This window comes from Melozone crissalis, unplaced genomic scaffold (genome assembly GCF_028551555.1).
Source record: "Melozone crissalis strain CALT ecotype California unplaced genomic scaffold, PUWL_Pcris_2 ptg000016l_1, whole genome shotgun sequence".
In the NCBI taxonomy this organism is placed as follows: Eukaryota; Metazoa; Chordata; class Aves; order Passeriformes; family Passerellidae; genus Melozone; species Melozone crissalis.
In genome coordinates this window covers 50663472-50678292 of record NW_026535794.1, presented here as the reverse complement: position 1 = coordinate 50678292, position 14821 = coordinate 50663472, and the positions used below count along the sequence as shown (strand labels likewise).

The 14821-nt window shown below is 36.5% G+C and overlaps 1 protein-coding gene across 1 annotated transcript in view; it reads left to right on the top strand.

The window, feature by feature from the left end:
* Positions 1 to 14821, top strand: part of CNTNAP2 (contactin associated protein 2) — a 1011078-nt gene that overhangs the window by 849564 nt on the left and 146693 nt on the right. Inside the window, exon 15 of the mRNA XM_054274302.1 lies at positions 1363 to 1490. Coding sequence (XP_054130277.1) covers positions 1363 to 1490 — 128 coding nt within the window. The remainder of the gene's footprint in view (positions 1 to 1362; positions 1491 to 14821) is intronic.

Here is a 14821-nt window from a genome sequence, read left to right as displayed (position 1 = left end):
TTGATGAAAAGGATGCTTTGTAAAGGGCATGGCGATCTGGGGATGATCACAATGTGCAGGAGCAGCCTGCCAGGGCTCCTGCTCTCCATTTTCCTCCCTTTCTATCAATGTCCTGTAGCAGCCTCACCGACAGAGCACCTGCTGCAGCTGTGTCCAGCCAAAGAGGGCTAATGATCTCAGCAACTCAGAGAGTCACATTACACAAAGGAGCAAGTTTTCTGAAGGGGAAGAACACACAGATTAAGTAAAACAGTCACCTGCTATTTGGAAAACTCTGCTAATTAAATCTCTAATTAGTCTCTTCATCACAGAGAAGAGACTTAGTTCCAGTGAGCTGTTGTTCGAAAATGTGATGGCTATTTTCTTAACTAATTCAGTTGTGCTCCTTTTTAAAAGAATGTTTTGGTTTCCATCTCTTCAGATGGACCAAATAAGGGTGATGGCAGGGTGATGCTACAGGAAAACAGTGCTGTCCTGCTGTAAGACTCTGAACATTACCAGAGATCATGCAGATCCCTGCTGTGCTGCCCAGTTATTAGCAATATAATGAGTACGATCTTGGACTCATCCAAGTTAGAGATGAAAAAGGCTTTCATTTTCCTGAAATCATTACAAGTTCTCAGTTATAGTCATATTGTGTGGTTCAGTTAACTTTTCTAGATACTGAGTTCATCCTTAATCCTGTGATATTTTTGAACAAAGGAATTGATTTTTTTTTTAGATCAAAAAGTTCCTTACTTTAGATACCCAATTACATGGCAGGATAAAGCTAAAAAAGAAAGAGGGGGAAAAAGAGAGAGAAATAGATGATTTGTTTTTTTCCTCTTTCTTTCTTTTTTGTCAAAAATTTATAATCTTAACACTCTATATAGGGCATTTTTTCCTGTGTGGTTAATTTAGCCTTTTATGTGTGCGTTTATATAAAAAAAACCAAATAAAAACACAAACAGAACAAAACAAAGAATACAAGCCAACAAAAACAAATATTGCAACCAAAAAACCCCACAGAGGCAAACCAGCTGAGAGACAAAGTACCCCATTAAATATTGCTTATTTCATTTTCTATTTGGAAGAAAGAACACTCTATGCCAGTTGGGTTCATCTCTTGAAATAATAAAGGAAAAATATTGCAACTGTGCACAGTGATTTGGTCTAAGCATGAAAAAAGCACTGGGTTACTTGCTGCAGTTGAAATGAGGAGCTCAAAGACATGACTATAAATTGAATTTTTGTGGTCTTGCTAACTAAAATGAGGTTTGAGTTGCATGCAATTGTTGCATACCTGTTCGTTTGGTGCTTAGATCAAGGAAAATAATTTCATAGGCTTCACAATTGCTTTCCTTTTGTGTCTCTGTAATTCAGGAGGAAAGACAGTGGGATGTTGTCCTACAAAGAGCACCTACCAGTCAGCCAGGTGGTGGTTGGAGACCTCGACCGGCCTGGGTCTGAAGCCAAGGTGTCCGTGGGTCCCGTGCGCTGCCAAGGAGATCGTGAGTTCTCTGGTTTCCTTCTGCTTATTCCTGGGTAGAAACTCAGTTGGAAAGGGGTAACTTTGGAGACACTCCATGGGAAATTATGGCTGTCTGCTCAAAAGACCTTTTGCTACAGAAGTATGATGTGATCTGAGAAATTTTGTCTATAAAAATACACATATAATGGCTTACCATTTCATTTATAATATCAGTATTCTTCTTTAATTTATGGTAAATGTGGCAACTTGGATTATTCAACTAAGTTTATGTAGATGAGCAGTAATACAGATTGCATAATAATATCTCTCCACATCTGTGCTTCTCTTGGGCGCTCTTGGCAGCATCATTATCATTATCATTACTATGCTTCTATAAATGATGGCAAAACTCATCACTGTAATCTCTGGCTGTAGGTGTAAAAAGTTTGACAAGATTCTTACCAGATGCTAACTGTATCAGGACTAGATGTTTCCATGAAAAGCATTGGGAGTTTTTTGTTGCAGTCTCTGGTTTCCACGCTGAGTGATGATAAGAGGTGTACATCCTCCGGTTTGATCATCTACTGATAGAGTAAATCAGTGTCATGTATAAATTTCCACTGCACACACACTCAAAATTGGAATGCACTGAGGAAAATTGTAGTCTTGCTTCAGTCTATTTTATATTTCAGGAGGTGAAATTTACTAGCAAAGGCCAAGCAACTGTTTAAGGCCCTTCTAAATCACACTTCAAAAATTCAGACTCTGCAATTGCCACACATTTCATTTGTCGTCTGTGTTTTAAGGCAGTTCTCTTATAATAGGTGCAGTAAACAAAGGTTGTCTGATTTAATTTAAAACAAGTAATATTTGTGTGATCTATAAATAATATAAAACCCATTCACAATAAACAGTACTATAACTCAGCCTGTCAGACAGACATGATGCAGAAGGTTTCACATCATATATTTGTTGCTTGTTACTTATGGTGTTTGACCAATCACAGGTCAGTCTGTGTTTGTTTGTGTCTCATCTATGTTTGATAAACTTTTTTGTAATGGGCTCTTACAAGTGATGACAAAAAATAACAAATATTATTTTTCTTGCACCCATATTCCTCATATTCTGAATTTGAGTGCTTCTAGAAATGTCAGTCTCTAAAGTGTGAGCCATTTCTAAATATTAGTATAAATGAAACTTCATCTGAGCAGGCAATAGCCTTTATTAGAGTGTGACTGAGTGACGCAGCCTTTTGGGAAACTGAACGGGTGTATTCCTACCATCCTGATTAATTTAATTTTCTCCATGAACTTTACAGATATGATTCATAGTTTTTGAAAAACTTTGCCTATGAATAAATTTGAATTTCCTTCTGTGACCATATATTACTGTCAAAAATCTAGTATAATTTTTCTCACAGGAGATAGTATAGACCCCAGTCCTTTGCCAAGCTCCTTTTTTATATTCCCAGTGCATTTACTAAGCATTCCCCTTTGTATTCTTTCTTCAATGTATGCAACAGCTGCTGTTTCACCCTGTGGTAAACAAGGTTTCCATTCCAGAGAAAATTCCAAAATGTTAAACTGTGCTTTTATTCCAATTTTGAAGAAAGATCCAAAGTACCAAATTTCTGGGAAAGGATTAAAAACAACAACAGCAAACCATAAACCAATTTATTTGTGTATGTGTGTGTGTGTGTGTGTGTGTGTGTGTGTGTGAGTGTGTGTGTTGCATGCATCAAAACCAACCTTATTAGTACTAAAGATGTTGAGTGTCATCTCAGCACAGTTCATGTGTTCAGTTAAATTCAGTTGCATGTTTAAATGAAATTCAGTTCTAGTTATGAAGACTAAGAAATACAAATTTTTGTTTTGCTTGCAAGGAAGGTATAAAAAGTAATCAGCCAAATAAATGTTTACCTATTAAGAAGAATTCCTCATTGTGGTTGCAGCCAATACTGTGACAATTTAATTTGTCTTGTCCTGAGGGTTGTCCATACCATGTGTTGCATTAATCCATAGTCCAGTGATATTTTGCAGCACATGAAGTGATATTTTCCCAGAAGAATTGCAGAATAATTTGCCACAAACCTCATAGCTAACATTTTGTAACATCTAGGGACACAGACATGTCACCTGGGGCAACTCACAGCTGTACCTGAGTACAGCATTGAGTACCACAGAGCTAATGGACTTTGCAGCCCTTAAAAAGAGTCAGTTAAAGCTCAATATCTGAGAGCCAAGAGGATTAAAGAAAGCAAAGATATTTGTCATTTCATACAATTCACTTCTTCCCATGCTCATCAAATTCTCAAGGATCCATTAATCAGCAGAAGCCACAACAATTAACTGTTCCTACACTATTGACTGACCAAAGTAAACCTGAAAATAATTCATCTCAGTGCAATTTGTTTTGACACAAAACAAGGAAGATTGCAGAATCATAACTGTTTTCCTGTTGCAAAAATGACTATATTCTTCTTTCAGAAATATAGGTTTTATTTTGGTCCCATAAATGATGATTGCATTTTTATTTTTGCCTAATTTATTACCTGATTAAGGCTGTTCTTGAATAGCAGCTATTGTTGGAGATAAGCATCAGAAAACTGGTTTATGCATGATTACACACCTCTGTGTTACAGAAGTATTTTTCATATTTAATTCCACCTCACAAAACACTACTTGCATTATGAAAAATAGTCAGCGAAAAGGGCCTTTATTACCCCTCTAAAGATCTGCTTAAGTGGCTGAATTCTATGAGAATGATGAAGTCTCATCGAGTCACTGTGGCAAAAATCCCATAAATCTGGTCTGGGGCCTGTTTTGCACCTTGGAATAAATATGCAGGATGTCTCTTTTCTATTTGCCATTTTAGTGTTGAGGAATTTCTTAACATCTAATGATTTTTCTAAGTGGTGATCTACCAGGGAAGCAAACTTATCCAATTTCATAGAGAACAGGTGCACAAAGAGGAAATTATTTGGTGGGGAGTTTTGACTGTATTGCAACGATTCAGAAGATCAAGCAAGGTTTTCAGCAGATGTCCACTCTACACAGACTTAAAGCAAAGCAGTCCTTCCTGCCCACAGCTCTGTGAGTGTTCTACTTAACAGAATGACAGTGGCAGTTTATCAGCACAATCTCAATATCCTCTTAGCAGAACTGGAATTTAAAGTATAAACAAAGAAAATCAGTCCTTAGTCTCCACAGTAATACTGGATAAGGGAACTACTCTTGTTTTCCCTGAAGTAAAGTTATTCTGTGCAGGATCTAGAAAAAAGGGCACAATAGAATGACAAATTCATAATTTTAATCTTCAGTTAACCTTGAGACACTGATTAAAATCCCTTTACAGACCTATTACAGTTTTTCTAACACTTATTAGCTGACTCCACAGCAGCCCTGCATTTAACCTGGGCCAACCAGTAATAGAAATACCTTGTCCATCTCTTTATGCTATTTCACTGTAATGCAAAGGGGCACCTTGAGTCGTTTCCCAGAGCAAAAGTGTACTGAGGGGTTTTTAGTATCTAAGCTCAGCCTGAGGTGGTAAATCAAGGCTTCAAAAGCAGATCTGGTAATTTCTTTTGAAACCAAACTGAAGAACTTAGCTTGCCATGGTGGGGCTATTGCTACAGAGATTTTATTGATAATCATATTGAATCAAAATTACTTTTGTGGCTTCTGGCACCTTCTGAAGAATTTTTTTCATTCCCCTTAGGAAAATACCAGTTTTCAAAAAGCTTCTATATTTGCTACCTGCTAAGAGTATCCTCTTCCCAAGGACTTCCAAGGATTTTGATTTGAGTTTGTTCTTTATAAGCCCAGAGGGGAATACACTGACTATTCTGCTCTAGATTTGCTTTTCTCCTTGAGTCTATTTTCCTTTTGTCCCATTTCCTCTATAGCAAAGACAGAATTTAAAGGGGAGATGTTTTTTTACACAGCTCAGATTTATGTTTTTTCCATCTCCTCTGCTGTACAGTTTTTATCCTCCCAGTAAGACTTTGATTTCTGAGCCATGAATCATTTTCTTGTATATTACTTCTATTATCTGTAATCTTCAAAATGTGGAGGAGGAAGCAGCTGCACTGACTGTGGTTCTTTCTAAGCTAAGTTTTCATGAAGACCGGTATCAGCAGTGTGCTTGTAGAACCTGCAGAGACAGACAAAAAATGTCCCCTTGACAGATAACAGAAGTTCAGGAACAAATGAAAACTCAGTTCTTCCATCAGGACATTGAAATTTTTTGAGCTTGTATGCATATAACCGTGCATATGTGTTCAGGGGAAATATACCTTGAGTTCTTTATTTCAGTGATTTTGATTATGGTTCACTATTTCTCCTTTCATTACTGATGCTTTGTTTCTTTAGCTTATAAATATCACTCCTGGCTTTGCTCCTTTTAGAATGTTCCAGCAGAGTTGGTTTATTTATTCAGACAGTGGTATGGCCGTGCACGTTTTTTGTGACTCTGGGTTTGTATTGAAACCACTTTGTAGTTATCTAAACCACACAGCCACTTCCAGGGTCACTGCTTAGAGGCTGTATCCTTGGTAAGGTGTGGGTTTGTATTCCTTAAGCACTTCTTATTCATCACCTGGGCACGATGGTGACTCAGAACTGTCACTTGTAATGAAAATAAATTAACTGTTTCATGTGCACGCTAAATCCATTTTCATTACATTGCAAATTGAGGACTCTTTCAACATGCTGAACTTGTTTTTCAAGGGTACCACCTGAGTTTCAGGGAAAAAATAGCACAGCCTTACAGTGCAGTTTCCAGTTACACATTAAACTTATGTCTGAGGTCAGTTCCCTAGTAGGACACGCAGTGTGTCCACTCAGACAAATCTGCAGTGCTGTTACTCTAACATACATAGGTAAGCTGGAAATTATCCCAGAAAAAAAAAAATCACCAAACAACAATGTATTTGAATTATTGAAAGATTCAACTAGAATTGAATCCTCTATTGGAAGTAGAAACAATTTACTCCTACTCTATCTTGGACAGCATTCCAGTTATATAGAGACTTGACTTACATGTTAATGAAAGTGAAAACACTGTATCAAATGAAAATTAACAACAGTGATACCCCCTACCAAAAAACAGAACCCAGCCAGAGTGCTCTCAGAAAAATACAAAAATTTGTCTTTTGAAACTCCTGAAGCAATGATTCTGCCAGAGGCTTACGTGGTGGGATTACAGATTTGAAATTTAGGCAATTCCCTTTTGAGTTGTTAATTACTTCTCTCCCACTAAGGTTAGAAAACCAGTGAAAATATCTTGATTTTTCTACATTTCCTTTTTTTTTTTTTTTTTGCTTGTATTGCTAGATATATCTACCTACATTTTTATATTATTATTATTAATTTCTTATGATTTTCAAATAAATTGTGATATGCTTGGTAAGGAAAATACAAATCAGAACTTGAACCGTCTAAGACTTTAAGGTTTTTTCACCAGTACCTATAGGTGCCTTTAGTACACATGAAAATTTGTCTGCTGTATTTCCACATCTATTACCACAGCATGTCTTTATGTGCTGCACTGGATTGTAAATTGTGCTATTCAAGGGGAAATACAGATTCATCCAAAGAACATCAAGACTTTGTACTTGCTGCTTATCACAGTTGTTCCAGCGCTACCAGCAAAACAGGAGAAAGAAAAGTGTCCTTTCAATAAAAGCAGCCAGCCAGCCAAGTACTGCCAGAAGTACTGTTTCAGACTCATTTGATTTTTTCACTGGATTATGCTGAGGGTGACAAAACTACAGTCTTCAGTTCAGATCTGGGTAGGGATCTTTCCTTTAGTTAATCAAATTCCTGAGGTTCCCTTTCATGTGCAATTGTTTTCCTCAGAGACCCAAGAGAAAAAAATGACCCACTAGGTCATTTTTCTGAAACTTTTAAAGTAAAAAATCCATTCTTTTGCAGTTGTTTAACATTCAATTTAAATATTGTCATTTCTCATTCTTAAGACTTTCCCTTCACCTTTAACCCTGTTTCATAATGCATAATTAAATTTATTGTGGAGTTTAACTAGAATTTATTTTCATCGTCATGCAGAAATATTTTCTCTAGGAAGCAGTGCTTAAATGCCCTCCTGTAGAGTCTTAATATTTCTAAGAGAACTCTTCATTTTCTCACCTCCCAGGAATACTTAGACTGTGGCCTGTTATCTTATACAAGTATAGGCTCTTTCTGTCCATGTAAATAAAACTTTGCCTGTCCTGAAAATAGCAGCTGGAAAATCTCCATTGGTCTCATGAATTTAGCGCATTTCATGGTGAAACATGCCCAGAAATGTAAAGATGGATATGGGATAAAGTATGTCCTTCTCATACGTGTGTTCTTGTATGCTTCCTAGGCAGCCAAGTGCTCCAAGTGCTGGCATTCTGGCTGGTAGCTTTGTCATCCTTTTTAATTGGAATCAGTTCTCTACAATTACACCCAAAAGTGATTCCCTGATGTTGTCCACCAAAAATTTCTGAATTTAATTTAGGACTCCCTATTATGTGTGTTTTCAGCAAGATAAGCACTGCCTTAAATGATCCATCATGAACAGTACCAAAAATGAGAAGACCTAATATCCCTGAAATTGCAAATCAGCTGGAATTGTCTTTGAGTTTGGGCAATGGGGAGTAGCAGGCAGTGTGAACAGCATTTGAATGTGTGTGGTTGGAATTATTGAAGTTCCAAAAATATTTTCTTTGTTTGTGGTAGTACTTAAAGCTAGCTAATCATTCTTGACACTTTTCTCCTACCCCTTTGCATTTGTACAGCAGGAAACATTTTGGCCTAGATATTTGGGATAAATTAGTCTCCATAGCTCTGTAAGATTCTGTGAATGCTCTTTCTACATAAAGCTCTGGTTTGCTTCTTTTTTATATCATCTCAAAACCCACAGGGAATTGGTAACATTAATGATTTATAAGCTCTTAGTGTTTCTACAGTACACGACCTTTACTGAGGTATATTACATGGTCATAAAATTCTCTTACAGTTCAAACTTTGAATACATGTGTATCCATGGAATAAATTCTTGTAAAGTGACACAGTTTTAACATAGAAACATATTGACTCATAGGTTATATATGAATATTTTCTATTGCACCCCACTCTCTGTCAGGTTTTGTTCTGTTTCCTTTCTGAACACAAATCCTACCCATGAGATCTACTTATCTCACAGAGCAAGAAAAAGTACAGATCACATACAGTTTAACCATTTTCCTATTGGACATGTCTTTTTATACCTGACTGAAGCAACAGGATGCCTGCAAATAGTGCAAGATAAAAAAGTAAGAGTAGAATCAATTTCACTTTTGGCAAACTAGAAAAACAATGTCCCATACAGTTTGTGCCGCATGAACATCAGTAACCCAAGGTAAAAAGGAAAAATGTGGACTTGTTCGCATTAGAACATACCAAGGAAAGATCATTTGAACCACAAGCAAGGGCTCTTGATGCAGTTTGAGACCCTTTTTTAAAATCCTTTTCCAGCATCGCAAAGATCCAGTAAGCCTGGGTGCTTTGCTCAAAATAGTGAGATTTATGACGCTTTTGCCTAGTACCTGGTAGTGTATGAAAGTATTATAGATTACACTGTCACTCAGTGTGTATTTTCATTATGAATGCAATTTACATTACTGGAGACTTTTCCTTAAGGTCACGAAGGCAGTATGCTCTGCGTATCTGTTTTGATAGGAAATGCATTTCATCCTGCTCATCTTTACTGTTTACCTGCCTGTAGTTACTTTCCCTGTGCATCCTCCACTGCCTTTGAAAAGGAGAGTCACACCTGTTTCACACATATGTGAATGTAGGTACAAAGGAAAACACAACTCCACAATTTACATCTCCACCCTTCCTAGATTCATCATGAAATGTAAATCTGACAGCAAATTTTTAAGATAGGAATTGGCCTGCCTATTCTAGAATAATTTTAATTCTCATACGCATTCAATTTTACTGAAATGTATACGTTGGTATAAACTACAGAACTAATGAACTACAGAATCAATGAACTAATAAATTTTGCTCTTTTTACATATTTGCTGAAGTAATGAAAACATATGGCAATCGATGCCCATGTTCAATTCTCCAACTGATCATAAAAGAAAAAAATGGTGAAGTTCCATAGAGGAGTAATGAGCTTTATGTTTCCAAGATACAGAATTCAAATGCAATTAAGAGCTAATTTTATTCAAATTCTCCTCATCATTATGATTATACTGCAGTTAATTTTATCTTCTTTAATGCAAAAAAGAAGTATCTGAAGCAGTTCACGTAAAGTATTGTCTCTAGATTCCTAGGGAATCTAAGCAAGCATCGTTAGTCTGATAAATGATATACAGTAACTCATATTAAACCCAAATCCTCTTGAAGTTATGCTTTAATTATAATTTCAAACATTTACCATCTCTGTGATTATAATGCATATTACTATCTTACCTCTTACCTGTAGCAAAATAAGAAAAGCAACTGTGTAGGATACAAACGAAATCTAAGAATTAAATGATGAGAGAATTCCCATAGCGTATAGAAAAGTGATGAGAAGGAGATGTCAGTAAAGCCATGAGGAATTAGGAGAACCTGTGACTGAACTGGGGATTGAGAAGTTTCTGGAATCCTGTCTATTACATGTAAAAATTTGCAGCCACCTTTAAATTTCACCCCATTAGCCTGAGATTTCTTAGAAATGAAGTATAATAGGGAGGGAATTATCTATATTTTTTTTTTAGGTTGGACTCTTTCTCCCTTTAATACTTTTGGCCTGTGCATTCCTGCAGCACTGACTGACATTTAAAGAGCAGAAAGAACAGAAAAAGCCAGAGTATGATTGAAGGTGAGGTAGAGTGAGGTCAGTGTCATTCATCCCTGTGTGTAAGTTATGTAAATTCAGTCTCATTTAGACTTGGATAAGTGATTGGCAGCAGGATGGGGGACAGCCATTTATAGCCTCACAGCACCCAATATCTGACACACAATGCAGAGTGTCTCAGTAATACTTAACATGTTCAATCACCAAGACGGAAAAACTCATAAGAAGAAGTTGGAGACCTTTGGTACTCGTTTAACTTGCACCACTGATCTCCATGCTAGGGAGCCAAGCTAACTCTAATTATGTCTAAATACAGGCATTGACAATGGTTGAACCTTTTCTATCCAATGATAGAATAAAAAGGAAGGTCAGGGGTGTATTCCTCAATCATAGCTGCTATTCGTAATGATTTCTCATCCCACAGGCTACTCTCCCCATCTTTTAACTGTAGGACTGAATTTTGACAGCTTCAGTTCAAAACCTTCCCATAATCAAGTCCTATTATATGGGTATGTATATATAATTATACAAATACTTTTCAGAATTTTTGAAGGAACGTTATCTGATCCTTCTCTCAGTGAAGCAGGTCATTTCTAGATTTTCATGTAGAACCATGATGCAGTTCCCAAAGGAAACTATTAACACAGGGTTGCAAAGTTGTGCATTTTTGTCAAGTGATTAGAAGTCTGAACTGTTGAAAGAGAATATAATAATAGTTTAAGAGAAGTGGAATACATATATTAAAAATTAACCTCCTATTTCTTTTCTCTGATCTATTTTTTAACTTTTTTTCTGACCTTTGTCTTCTATGGAAAATGTGCAAGTGTGGGAGAGAAAGGGCTAAAAAACTCTAAAAGAAACATGAAGTATTGCCTACTTACTCCTTTTTCCAATGATAATGCTATGGATAACTTCCACTGTTAAATTTCTGAGTTTGGGTATGCTGGGTTCCAAATTAATGCTGCAACCTGTGAAGAGCCATAAATTAGATATTTACAGAGCAGGTTTCAGAGGACAGCTTGCATTTCCCCTTCATTCTTCCTCTTTTCTGTGCTTAAAACATTCCTTTTGTGAGGTGCCAATTTGGTTCTTCAAGGCAAACAAAGAAACTTGAAAAGGCTGATAATTTTAGTCAATAATTTTATTTTTGAATCAGATCCAATAGAATTAAAAGGAGATGATAGGGAAATCCTTTACCTTACAAAAAAATTCTCTTTTTTGTCATTAAAGAAATTAAGAGCAGTTCTATCCATTTCCTGTTATGAGCTTACAGTAATCAGTCCTTCAAAGATATTAGCTAAGCTTGCAGAGTCATAAAGCTTTCAACTTTACAATATTAAGCAGCAAATTCTAACACTTTTATATGCCTGTATTTTAACTCTCATTCGTGAAGAACCATCTCCACCTCTGATTTGGTCTAATTCAGAGGAGCAATATTTTTCATGAGCACAGCTTTCAAAGAAGCAGTTAGGAAAAGAGAGCCAGTAGTGATTTATGGTTTCAAAATTTCTTTTCAGCCTGCTCTTTAGCTAATCAATTTCCAGCATGCCCACTGTATCTATATTTTTTTCTTTATCCTTGGTTTCATGAACACCTGCTGATGGAAAGCTTTTGCCTTGTCACTCCAAATAGATCTGCTTCTGAAAACTGAGGAACTAAATCAGTGTAAATCAATTATTGCACACAGAACATAGTTCATCTATCTGTGTTCAAGTAACTTCCAATATAATTTCTTTTAGATTAGCTATGACAAGATTAAATTTAAAAGAATTTATTGTTATGAGATGTTCTGCGTCTTTGTATTTCAGATTGAGGCAGAAGTAAATTTCATCCACAGTTGGCAGGACATATCCCAGGAAAATTAAGATGTTCCCAAAAATGTAGAAAAGAGATTCTTCCCGGAAATACTTTAATTTCCCATCCCAAAAGAAGAGCAGATTCTCAGAAATTCTTGCCATGTAAACTCTGAAAATATAAGTCATTTGAAATAGAACACGTTGGTTATCAAGTTCTCACCAATAGAAGGACATCATTGTGACTTTGACTTTCAACATTTTAGAAAAGAGCCTTTTTCATCACTGATTAACTGTATTTCATAAATGAAGTTTTGAACTAAATGCCTGTTTAAAATGTCCAAATCAGAGTAAACATTTCAAACCAATTGCCTCAGTGTAGCTAGGTTTCATTAACAGTTTCAAGAAGCTTTCCATTTCCTTCAAAACTCTCAAAAACTTCAGGTTTTTTCTAAAAATGGCAAGATCTTGCTAGAAAACTAAACTAAATTTAGCTTTTCCTTCTTGGGAGAGTCTCTCCTTCTTTCCTTTCTGTAAATGCAAAATAACTCCCTATGCTGAGATAGAGATTTTGGAGATTTCACTTCTGTAAAATAAAAGTAAACATTCCTGAAGAATCCTCAGTCCTGCTTAAATCATAATGTGGTTAATTGACATTTTACCCCTCTTTATCCTGAAGTTGTCTCCCTATATCATCAGGTAGAGAGAGCTTTTCCCTATTCTCTGTGCACACACTGTATTTCAGGTGGGTAATCTGATTGTTCTCCATAATATCATTAGGCAATTTTGAGATCCCATAAGGACAGCCAGTCATTAAATAAAAGTGTTATTATCATACAGTTCATTGCTGCTATCCCAGCTCAGAAAATCTGTAGTAGTGTAGGGCAAGATACAGGCAAAAAAAATTAAGACGCTTAAAGAAATAGGCAATTTTTTGAGAAAATAGCAAACCAGCATCTGAAGCTGTACATTCAAGATGTGTGTCATTGTTATCAGTTCAATAACAATATCCCATAGCAATGCAAAAGGAAAGGTCTTGTGTTGATTTTTTGCTTAAATCCACGAACTGTTGGAATATCTAAATAACAAAAATGCATAGGCTTTCATTGTTGTAGTTCTTTATCTTTTTAGCACTGACCTGATAAATTTATTTCACATTGTAATGAAAATATTTTCTGAAATGGGGACGGGAGATAAGCAAACCCAGTCACCTCAGACTCTCCTCACACTTCACATGCTTCAGTCCTCGCATGCTTGTTGAATATTTCATAGCTTGTTAACCAGGGAAAGGGCAGAGATCACAGGCTGACTGTTTTAATGAGTCAAGATCTATAAGTCAGGCCTTTCTTTCTCCTGGGTTTTACAGGACAATCCTGCTAAAAGGTAGCTAGTACTGATGCAGTAGCTCAACCAACATCTGGACAATGCCTTTCCACATGTGGCTCTCTTTAGCTGCTACCAACCACACAGACAAGCAGCTGGGAGACCAGAGTTGTTTGTTTGTGTCTGCCTAGCTATCAAACATCTATAGAGTTCTGAGGAAGGGAATACAAATGGCAAAAATTGCCTCAGTTCCTTCCTGATCTTCAGTAGCGTAGAAGCTGGTGGACATCCTAACAAACCAGAGACCATATATATATATGTGTATATACACACACACACATCAGGAGCTCCATTGCCGATCCCTCCTGGAATCACTTCAAAAACAACTTGTAAAAATCCTGAAAATCCCTAGATAATTACTGGCCCAATTAATTAAGTACTCTCCACTCACATCCAAGAATACATGAACAAAACCCCGAACCAAAAAAGATCCTTAACCAACAAGAAATTGCATATATGGGTAGTGACTTACCAGGAAAAAATAAGATAGTGTTCTGCCTCCAAAAATAAATTTGATGTTGAAAGAAAATGTGACATGTAAGACTATCAAACTCAATTTGTATCAGCCTTATTCTATGCAGTACCATGCATGAAAATAAGGAAATTACTCCATGATTTTCCACACAATTTCTTTTCCTTTGTGAGTTCAGTGTGTAAGAACCAAAATTATTCTTTAATAATATTCATATGTTTCTAAAATACAGCTGCAAATTTTATTTTTCTGAGCTCCGTGGATTCTGAATTCTGCAGACTGTATAAAATATGAATCATAGGTAGAATTATTAGACTTGACCTTTTCCCTGAGATCTTTGGAGAAGTGATGGGTTGTGCTGTAGATTTCTCTCTCCACCTTGTTACTTGTCCCCTCTTTCCTAGTTGTACTCACCCTTGAAGAGACTCAGGCAAGTAAACATCAACATTTATCACAAAAAGCGAGCCAGGGGCCTTCCACATCTCCTCCCTCTTATTTACACATGAAGAGTCAGTAGTTCATAGCGACTGAGCTATGATCAAGGAAATTAAATTCATTAGTAAAACAAGAAACATTCCAGACATGCACAGCACAGCTTGAAGTATTCAGCTGAGGAACTAATTAAAAACAGATAGCTGAGTGGATAATGAATAAACAGACATTACTGTGGGTTGAAATAGCTAGCACTAATATGTGTATTCCCTGTTATATTTGATGGGAAAGTAAATTATCACATATACTGAAGCAACTTGAACAGTTAGAGCTCTCCTGAAGCTTCCAAGTGCAGACTATCCTTAAAGGTGGGAAGCAGGCAGCAGGATCAGCAAATGGAGCCCCTGCAATGGTGTTTTTGCAGCTCCCAGCCTTCCATCAGAAGGGTCTGTGCTGCCTGAAACTCTC